Raw genomic sequence first — 11,258 nt, 5'->3', positions numbered from 1 at the left:
CCCTTATGACTATTTCATAACAAACAACCCTAATCGAGGATCATTGAAGGGAATCAACTCAACTAACAAAACTTTGTTTAAACGAAACCACCATAGACTTGCTTTGTATTTTAGAGATATCTTCTTATATTTTAATTCAATATAAATAAAAAAAAATATTTGAAGAACCTAATCCATCCAAGATATCAGCACATGCATATGCCTTGTTGTTAGGTGCCCTTGAGTTAATGTTGACACATTGCAACCCCATGTAACAGAGTAGAACTGCCCTATAGGGTTTTCTTGGCTAAAATCTTTACAGGAGCAGATCTCCAGATCTATCTCCAGCAGAACTGCTGGGTGGGTTTGAACTGCCTATTTTCAGTTAGAAGCTGAGTGCTTAACCGTTGCACCAACAGGGCTCCTTGCACAGGCATTAAAAAAAAAAAAAAAAAACCTGCCATCAAGTTGATTCCAACTCATAGAGAACCCCATTTGGGGTTTCCAAGGCTGTAAATCTTTACGGAAGTAGATTGCCTCATCTTCCTCCCACGGAGCAGCTGGGAGCTTTGAAGTGCCAACCTTCAAGTTAGCAGCCAAGTGCCTTACCCATTATACCACCAGAGCTCCTTAGGTGGTACAAATACAGGAGAGGGAATTTGGGTATGTTTTTGTAAAGGTCTGATGGGTAGAGAATCCTCCTCTGCCATCCTCAATCAATTTTACCCCTAGAGAAATCCACTCCTAATTTCTCAGGCCCCTCAAAGTGTTTCAAAAACAAGATGTTCAAAGGCATTTGTTTGCCCTGCCATCTCTTTAAAGGTTGTATATGTGGTTATGTGCAAGTTATCCTGCGCTAAGAGGGGAGAATGGAGGGATGTTTGAGAAAGATGATAAACCAGAGAACAAGCGCAAGCCCCAAGCTCCCATATGTTGTCTCCTTTCTCCTTTCTATATTGTTTGTTCAGGGGGAGAAAAAGAGCACACTCCTCCTCACTCACCCCCCCACACATACACACTTGTAATGAACACTGTTTTCAGTTTTTATTTGCTGATCAATAAGCCCAAGGGTAGGTCTTGTCTGTTCCCAGAGATAAAGAACTGCATGCATAACTGGTCTCTATCCAGTTGAACAAGCACCAGTTTCTCTTTGTTTTTCACAGTGTTTCTGAGAGATAAGAGGAAACCACCCAGACATGATGCATGACCATGGGATGTTTTGAAATAATATTTTATAAACTTATTCCCTATTCTAAGCTGTGGATTAGAGATGGTAAGAAAGGGGGTGGGAACTAGATATAAGTTGATATTTTTCCCCCCAGGTTAAAAACAAGCATGCAGATACACTCACACAGAGGGGAAAAAAAAGTAAGAATAAATGTTAAACTCAGAAAAGAATGAGACACTTTTTCGTTGCAGACACTAAAGCTAAACAGGGAGTGTTAGTAATTCAAATGAGTACATAACCCTGGAAATTCAGTGACACCTCCATACCACAAAAACTGCCCCTGTCAAATGGACTCATCATCACAATTGGTCAGACAGGGCCTATGTCCAATCAAAGAGAAAGATATATTGCCAGAAAAATACGGTATGAAACCAGGGTAGAGTCCTGTTAAGTGCATGCCCTTCAAGATTTTCAGCAGGTTTCAGAGAATGAGCCAGAATGGAAGGGTTGATACAAGATAATGATGCAAGATTTAAGTAAAATAAGACTAAATTTAAGATCAGTTGGTATTGATAAAGACACAAAGAGTGAGATGTTTTCAAGAGTGGATAAAATTTTTGGTCTCAATTTGAATAGAAGCAGAATAGGAAATTGCTTAGGAGAAATTTGCTGTTCAGCTAAAAGAAAACAAAAAACAGAGGCAGAGCCCTGAAATGATAGTGGGAATACATGGGGAGATAGAGTCTTCAGGAATTGTATACAAAAAGGAAGAATAAACTTGAGATAAATATAGATGACTTAAAAAAGGAAAGGGAGCTCTGATAGCGTAGTGCCTAAGGCACTTGACTGCTAACCAGAAGTCTGGTGGTTCAAACCCACCAGCCACTCCTCGGAAGGCAGGTTGGGCAATCTACTTCTGTAGTGATACTGCCTCGGAAACCCAAGGAGGGGTCGCTATGAGTCGGGTCCGACACGATGGCACATAACGATAGCAACAACCAAAAAGGAAAATCTAAGTTGAAAGCCATGGCATAACTGGTTCTGAGCAAATGGAGATGGACAATGAAGAGAAAGTAAAGTCTTATTTCAAAAGAAATTGGTAGGTCTGATGCCAGCTATCTGGCAGGAGAATTGGATGTGTTAGTCTTAGGAGAGAGGCCAAAATCAAATGGACTTTTTTCCTTGATCGCTGGTTCATTCATCCAAACCAAGGCTGAACTTCAGATCACTCTCTCGCTCTCTCTCTCTCCCCTCCCATCTTCCCTCCCCCACCCTTCTAACTTCCCTCCCTCCCCACTCCTGTCTCTTCAACCTGACCAGTACTTTTCCTGAGCAAGTCTGCCTTTCTGGAAGATTGGCTTTATGAGAGCAGAGGTCTTATCTGTCTTGTTCATTGTACTATCTAGAGCACTTAGAACAGGATTCCCTGGCATATAATAGGGAATTAAGAAGTAATTGTCAAAGGAAGGAAAAGAGGGAGGCAGAGGGAATAAAAGAAAGTGGAAAGGGCCGGAGAGTTCTGCTTTTCATACTAGTCAAACCACACCAGTTGCCGATGCACAAACTGCAACTCATGGTGACCCCATGGGTGTCAGAGTAGAACTGCACTCCAAGGGTTTTCAGTAGCTGAGTTTTCAGAAGTAGATCACCTTTCTTCCAAAGCACTTCTGGGTGGACTTGAACCTCCAAACTTTCAGTTCGCAGTTGAGCGAGTTAACCCTTTGCACCACCCAGGGACTCCTCTTACCAGTTAACCTGGAGCTTATTTATTCATGTATCAGCTGCCAAGGGCCCTCTCAGGTTCTATGTTAGTCACTAACCATACCAAAACGATGAGATGTCACAGTTCTTGCCCTCAAAGAGATAGCCATAGAACATCAGGTGGTAAGTACATCAGAGAAACAGGCATGGTGTGATTCGAGGACTGTGCCAGAGAGCATGCAATCTGCCGTGAGGAAGGGTGGGAGGCAAAGCATGTGGCAAATCTGAGCACAATCCTAATAAACACAATGATGCTTTATAGGTTTAAGGCGGTTTTAATCTGTACATCCCAAGACAAACTGGCTAGATTGAATAAAACATGAAAGACTGCAAGTCATTGCATTTTAGTCATTATTTCTTCAGAGTCATTTTGCTGCTAGAAGCTATTTTGCCTTGATGCTATTGGACTTTGATTTCATTCAGGAAATGCAGAAGGCTAGAGTGAGACTGTCATGCAGCAGCTTGTCATAAGAATGGTGATTTTATAAGCACAGTCTAAATGACTCAAATCATAGGCCCAGTGTTTGGACCAGACCTGCATAGTACCCTGTGAGTAATAGCTTAGTTAAGCAAGATTGGTTAAGAGCCTCATTGGTTCTTTGTGAAGCCATTACTTTGTCCTGTGACAAGGATTAATGATGTACCAGCTATAAGGTGATCTTTGCATTTTATAACATCTTTCAACAGTAAAGATGTGTATTTTCCATCAAAACAGCACACTTTCTGAAGAGAGTAGATAAATTTGACAACAAAAGGAGGATCAGTGGTTAAAAAATATATGCGTGGTTAGGTAAGCTTATTTACAGAATGAATTATCACATAAGAAAAGGATTCTGGGGGATATGCTGACTTTTTAAGCAAGAAAAATCCAGTATCCAAGGGGGGGAAATATGCTGCTTTGACTTCTGATTCTTGATTTCCTTTTTGCTTCTTGATTTCCTTACTCAGGTGCTGACCCCAGCTCAAATCAAATCCATTTGCCAAGCGATTCTGGACTCTGGGAAGCAGTATGCCATAAAAAAAAGGAAACCATTCCCCCTGATGTATTCTTATTATGGAACCGAATACTTGGGTGAGTGCAAGTGTTGGCAAAGATCTATAGGATGATGTGAGTGTCTAATATTAACACCGAGTAATGACTGAAAGATTCTGGTTATGACATAGGTCATCACTATTCATTTAATTACAAATACATTAAATAATTTTAAACCAAATATTGATATTGTTGTCAGATGCCAGAGAGTTGATTTTGACTCATAACGACCCCATGTGACAGAGTAGAACTGCCCTATGGGGTTTTCTAGACTATAATCTTTACTGATACAGATTGCTGGGACTTTGTCTTATGGAGCAGCTGGATGGGTTCGAACCACCAGCCTTTTAGATAAGTATTACAGATCACAACTTGATATCTGCTTTCATTATTTGCCTCACAGAAATGTAGCTCTTATAATAATTACTGACTTTCGTTAAAGCTAAAATCCCTTTTATGGGCTGTGAACTCATTGACCTAAATTTGCTGAAAAAAAAAAAATGTGAATAGTTTTCACACTCATTGCAAGTAGTGCCTCTGCACAGGTAAACAAGATTAAGGCAATAACATTTTTCAAGTAGTTAACATTAATTAACAGCAGACCACTGGCAATGTTTTGTTCTGTTGTACATAGGGTCACTTTGAGTTGGAGCTGACTCGACAGCACCTAACAACAACAACAACAACTGAATCACAATGGCTAATTTTAAGATATGAGCCATGTAAACTGTAAATTAGTCACTCCTTTTTTGAATCGTTCAGTGAGTCTCCATCACTTCTGAGCAAGACTTTCAAGGCCCTTTGTGATCAGACACCTGCCTCCTTTTCTAGACTCAGGTTTCACCTTTACTTCCTGGAACTGTCCAGCCCAGTGTCCTAGAAGCAAAGTGCTCCATACCTTCATATTTTTGTGCATTTTCCTTCTGCCAAGAATACCCCACATCCCACACCTTAAGCTATCTCTATACTGATACATAGATTTCAAAAATAAAAAAAAAAAACCTCACTGCCATCGACTCTATTCTGACTCATAGTGACCCCCATCGGGTTTCCGAGGTGGTAAATCTTTACAGAAGTAGATTGCCCAGTCTTCCTTCTGCAGAGTGGCTGGTGGGTTTGAACCACCAACCTTCTGGTTAGCACTCAAATGCCTTAGGGACTATTCCACCAGAGTTCCTTACCTAGACTTCAAGACTTGCACAATTATCAGATCTGCTGAGAAACTTTCTGTGCTTTTTGGAAAAAGAACTTGTCAAAGCCTCTTTGGGGAAATACACTTTTTTGGTTTCAGATTTTCCCCTGAAGCAAAATAGGACAACATGCCACCCTGCCCACACTCCATTGGAGACTTCATATCATATCATAATTAGTAGTTGACCTGTCCAACTGACTAAGTAGGCTTTGTGCAGTTTTAGGTTAGGCACTTTGTCTTATTTATCTTTGCAATCCCTAGACATTTACCACAGAGCCTGCCCATACTGGGGTGCCCAAATGAATGAAGGAATGAGCTTATAGACTAGCAATTCCCTAAGTGTTTTCTCAAAGAACCATTAAGCTCCTGTCCAAGTTTCCCTAGAAGCAGACTCTGAGAGAGGATTTACATGTAAATGGTTTATTTGAGAGATGACCCCAGAATCCTGATAGAGAAGTGAGGAAAGCAAGCAGAGAAGGTATACTAATGAGCAACTGTGGGCACCTCTGGTGGCATAGTAGGTAAGGCATTTGGCTGCTAACCAGAAAGTTGGTGGTTCAAATGCACCAGCTGTTCCACAGAAGGAAGATGAGGCAATCTACTTCTGCAAAGATTTACAGCCTTGGAAATTATCCTGTCTAGGAGTTGAGGAAGCTGGGATATTCATCCACCAACTCTCTGGTTTATTGGTGGAGAGCTACTCCCGGAGATGTTAATCCCCTAGCACTTGGGGGCCTGTGGGCTGGGCACACTCTGTGGCCAGAGAAAGCCTCAAGCAGAGTCATAGATGCTTGGGATAGGAAGCAGGCAGGAATGGTGAGTGTGAATGACATGGTGGTCTAGGCACTGATTGTTGTTGTTGTTGTTATGTGCCGTCGAGTCAGCCCTGACTCATAGCGACCCCTCCTTGGGTTTCCGAGGCAGTATCACTACGGAAGTAGGATTGCCCAACCTTCCTTCCGAGGAGTGGCTGGTGGGTTTGAACCGCCAGCCTTCTGGTGAGCAGGCAAGTGTCTTAGCCACTATGCTACCAGAGCTCCCCTAGGCACTGATAGTATCTGCTATTTCCCCTAAGAGTGATATGCCTTGGTTTTTCAAGTTCTTTAGAAATTAACTTTCTAGCCATTTACATATATAGCAGACACAGATTCCTATGTGATACATTAATATTTTGCTGGAAAGCAAACTTGTTTTTCTAACTATTTCAAATCCAGTGGAAGGAAGTTTAAAATTTTAATAAGGATAGAATTTTTGACTGGATACAACTCTAAGGTTGTTTCTCATGGGTCAAGAATTCCAAGTATGGGCAAAGGGAAAGGTACCACAGTACAAAAATAAGCTTAACACACAATAGGGGTGAGTTCAAAGAGCAAGCCCTCAGATTATGTGGACACCCTCACCGCCATCAGGACTCTACTAATAGGGAATCAGCTAAAACTCTTACAGGGGCTGGGCCAGACTTTTCTCCTACGGTAGGCTCAGGCTTTTGCCAGTTCCGTACCCCCTGCTGGGAGGAGCCCTGGTGGCACAGTGTTTAAGTGCTTGGCTGCTAATTAAAGGTTGGTGGTTCGAACCAGCTGCTCTGTGGGAAAAAGATGTGCCAGTCTGCTTCCGTAAAGATTAGTACCTTGGAAACCCTATGGGGCAGTTCTACCCTGTCCCATAGCATTGCTATGAGTCAGAATAGACTCAATGGGACCAAACTTCTGCTGGAACACCTAGAAATTCTTCAAGACTTTGCTAAGATGACACTTCCAGTGTGGAACCTTCAGTGACTCTCAGACCCCCCACATCTCCTCCCCCGCTCTACGCCAAGTTAAGTTTTCCTTTCTCATTTTGCTTTTAGTTCTTGGTACAAATCTCTCACAGAACACTTTCACCTTATCAGTTCTAATTATTTATTTATTTATAAGTTTGGCTCTATACAACAGACTGCATGGGGAGATCTTCAAGGTATAGACTGAGCCATATTTATCATTGTGTAAATCCCCAGGTCTCAGACAATGCCCAACACACACGTGCTAAATATGAAGGGCTAAGGAAATTAATGGAAATCACAAGTATCTAACATTACAGAAGAAGAGTCTGTTTTGTTCACTGAACTATTTTCAGCACCTAAAAGAGTATCTGGCACCAAGTAGGTGTTTAGTACTTAATCTGTGGGATGAATGAATGAATATTTAGGATACCTAGAATGAATTATTTTCCAGCACTTTAGAAATATTTTCATAAAAACTATTGATTTGTTAATTAGAGAAATTTATTTATTTTAGCACTTCTTTAAAGGGCCAGCCAGCAAACTTTTTCTCTAAAGGACCAGATAGTAAATATATTAGGCCCTGCAAGCCATGTGATCTCTATTGCAAATACTCAACTCTGCCATTGTAGTGTGGAAACAGCCATAGATATTATGTAAATGAATGAGTGTAGCTGTGTGCAAATAAAATTATTTACAAAAACAAAGGGTGGGCCTAATTTGGCCTTCAGGTTGTAGTTTGCTGACCCTTGCTCTAAAGTATGTTTCCCAGAAATCTTTCTCAGGAGATACAATTAAGGTGGTGCAGTGCCTAAGGCATTTGAATGCTAACCAGAATATTGGTAGTTCAAACCCACCAGCTGCTCTGCAGAAGAAAGATGGGACAACCTACTTCTGTAAAGATTTACTGCCTTGGACACCCAATGGTGGTCACTGAGTCAGAATCAACTCAATGCCCATGGGTTTGGGTATATAAGCTCTTACGGAGCCCTGGTGGTGCAATGGTAAAGTGCTTAACTGCTAACTAAAAGATTGGCAGCTCCACAGGAGGAAAAACTGGCAATATACTCCAGTAAAGAGTACAACCTAGAAAACTCTATAGGGAAGTTCTACTCTACCACATGGGATCGCTATGACTTGAAGGTCAACTCAACAGCACCTAACAAACAACATATGTACTTTTAAAAGATACTGCCATTAGTTTTTTTGTTCATCTTATGGTTGTCTTGTCACTAAATCAAACTGGCTCTCCTCCCAGTTGCGTGAATTAATTCTGCTTTGTGTGTTAATATAGGGGCAGCTCATGGTCTGTCATCCATTCTCCAGATGCTTCTTTCTTACCATGAGCACCTCAAGCCCTCAGACCAGGAGCTGGTGTGGCAAAGCGTGGACTTCCTCATGGAGCAAGAACAGAACTGCAACTGGCCACCTGAGCTCGGCGAGACCATTGAGAGAGAGAACGAGCTGGTCCACTGGTGTCACGGTGCCCCAGGTCTTGCATATTCTATTACCTGAAAACACTGCCTTCTATCTAGCTTAGCCAAGGGACACTGTGTTCCTGAGAACTGTTTCTCATCTTATGTCATTACCATGTGAGATAAAAAAAAAAAAGATTTGGTCTTTCAAAATCAAAAATATCTTGATCTTTAAAGAACCTCCAGAAATGATCCAGTATAGCCTTGAATATATCATCTGTATCTATTAGCATATGAAGTTAAAGTAGCACTGGCCAATAGAAATAGAATATGAACCATATATGCAATTTAAAATTTTCTGGTGGCCTCATTAAACAAACAAATGAAAAGAATGAAACAGGTGAAATTAATATTAATAATCTGTATTATATAACCCAATACACAAAATAATATCATTTTCCCATGCAACTAATTTTAAAAATATTGAGATGTTTTACATTACTGTTTTTATGTAATCTTTAAAATTCAGTGTCTCTTGTACATTTACATCCTTGTCAATTCAGACTACCCCTATTGCAGATTTGTCTACAGTGGACAGTGCCAATCTGGAGCCTGGCAACTCAAAATGTGGTACCTGGACTAGCAGCATGGGCAACCTGGGAGTTTGTGAGAAATGCAGAATCTCAGACCCTACTCCAGACTCACTGAACTAGAATCTGCATTTTAACAAGAGCCTCAGATGATTTGTATGCACAATAAAATTTGAGACTCACTGTTCTATAATTCTTCCAATGAAGATTTCCAGCAGCACCTAGTAAAATATCTATCGAAAAGAGAAGCCATCCCCAGTGAAATCTCTGGAATTGGGCCTAGAAAAGATCTCAGACCTCATCTTTCTCTATTTTTATCCTATTACACCATTAATTAGACCGTCTGAGAAGGGACAATTTGAAAGAAGTTAAAATCCAATATATCGATACATCTTGGTTAGGTCGACAGGGAAGAGATTTAAAATACTAAATAACACAAGATTGCTGGATTCTCAGTGGATTTAATTTTCAATACTATATGCTTCTGGACCATGAACACAGCTTCAAAATATATTTGATTTCTCTTAAAGTTGATACCTGATTGATATTTCCTCCTTACCTAATTAGTGTCCTTTATTCCAACTGTAATTTCATTTTCCTTTTTTACAGTTTGAGTTGATGGATAATAAAAGCCTTAGTTCGTTGGCCATATTTCCTCTACCCACCACATTTACTTAAGGAAGGAACTTCAAAGGCACCTATGTGTGCTTGTACCAGTGCCAGGGAATTGTGCGTTATGTCCAGGCTGAATGCTGCTGGCAATAATTTAAACCCATTTCTTCTTATTTTGTCCTTCATGGAGAAAAAAAAAAACAGTTATTTACCATCCTGGAAATAATATCTTTTCATGTTATGCTCAACAATCTCATTTCCCATTCCCTTTAATCATTGTCACTGATGGTCTCTGGATAGCCTCCAAGCACCTCAGGATCCTTGAATTTTGGAGATGTCCCAAACCAAATACAGAACATTTTAAAATGACTCAATGTGCTAATAAAAGCCCTGAAAATAGTGGAAAGATAATCTGCTAAAATGAGTGACTGGGTCAGTTAATTGATATGGTTGTCTTGAAGGGCATTTATTCCATCCATTTTATATATCAAATACCATCTGTCTTTGTAAATTATGTACCATTACAGTGTAGCATAGGATTCTTCACTTTGGGGACTTTCATTTATCTTCCTTTATCATTAATATTCAGTATCTTGGTAAGATTAAACATTCCGAAACAAAACCATTCAAACCACATATTCACTGGACTACCAAAAATAAACCGATTCACAAGTGAATAATGAACTAAATGGGGCCCATCATTTCTGCCAACCCCCACATGTTAAAAATAACATCAAGAGTGATTATAATAAGTCCGATAAGCACAGGTCAAAGACCATCAGGATCTCTTTGAAGTTGGCAGCAGTAAACTCTCCAGAAAATGTAAAACGGAAGATGGCTTAGAAAAAATAATTCTCATTTCTTTGAGGGTAATCTTTTTTGAGGATTGATTTATGAACAGCACAGATGGTTTGGGGCAGCAGACCAATTATGTGATTAAAAAGCTGCCACAGATAATCTACAAGGTGAAACTTCATTAATGGTCTTTTCTCTCCTCCTACAATTGTTTCCTATTGACTTTCCTTCAACCCATCTCCACAGATGACAGCCTTAGTTATCATTCACACAGTATAGAAGTAGTTCTTGACTCTAAATTAATAACTCTGGGTTCTAATTGTAGCTCCAACCAGCTAAGTGACCTTGTACAAATGGTTTTGCTTGTTTTATGCCTCTGTCTCTTCATCTGTGAAATGAGCACATTGAGATGGAGTAGTGGAACTTAATCTTTTGTCATTACCACAGACCTTTTAATACTGTGGGCACCTGCTATTCCGAGGGATATGTCCTGAGAGCTTTGCAAACACCCACATTTATAAATACCCAGTGTGGCATATAGCTTCTCTCATTAAATGCAATAAAGTATAACAAGCAGACTCGTGATTGAGCTCTTCATACCCTTAATAATTCTGAAATATAGATCTAAAGTCATTTGCAAAACCATGAAAAGAAATGTAGCTAAAATAAACTAGATGGCATTATATTACATCATTACTGTGGCAACAATGACAGTGCATTTCCTTTACACTATGAGGAACACTAGAGTCTCTGTGTGTTTACTCATTTCACAAGGGCTCTCGCCCTGTTGGTACAGTAGTTAAGCACTCAGCTGCTAACCAAAAGGTAAGCAGTTTAAATCCACCAGCCATACTGTGGGAGAAAGATGTGTCAGTCTGCTTTCTTTAAGATTTATAACCTTGAAAACCCTATGGGACAATTCTACTCTGCTCTACAGGGTCACTGTGAGTCAGAATT

The 11,258-nt window shown here is 40.2% G+C and overlaps 1 protein-coding gene across 1 annotated transcript in view; it reads left to right on the top strand.

Annotated features, from left to right (window-relative positions):
• Positions 1–2,202: 2,202 nt before the first annotated feature.
• The window catches only part of LANCL3 (LanC like 3), a 33,739-nt gene continuing 24,683 nt past the window's right edge, over positions 2,203–11,258 (top strand). The window contains exons 1-3 of the mRNA XM_007958517.1: positions 2,203–2,220; positions 3,857–3,980; positions 8,184–8,381. Coding sequence (XP_007956708.1) covers positions 2,203–2,220; positions 3,857–3,980; positions 8,184–8,381 — 340 coding nt within the window. The remainder of the gene's footprint in view (positions 2,221–3,856; positions 3,981–8,183; positions 8,382–11,258) is intronic.

Source organism: Orycteropus afer, unplaced genomic scaffold, assembly GCF_000298275.1.
Source record: "Orycteropus afer afer isolate SDZICR_OR568_19922 unplaced genomic scaffold, OryAfe1.0 scaffold01001, whole genome shotgun sequence".
NCBI lineage: Eukaryota > Metazoa > Chordata > Mammalia > Tubulidentata > Orycteropodidae > Orycteropus > Orycteropus afer.
The sequence above is the reverse complement of the archived record's forward strand: the minus strand, read 5'-3'. Positions and strand labels throughout refer to the sequence as shown.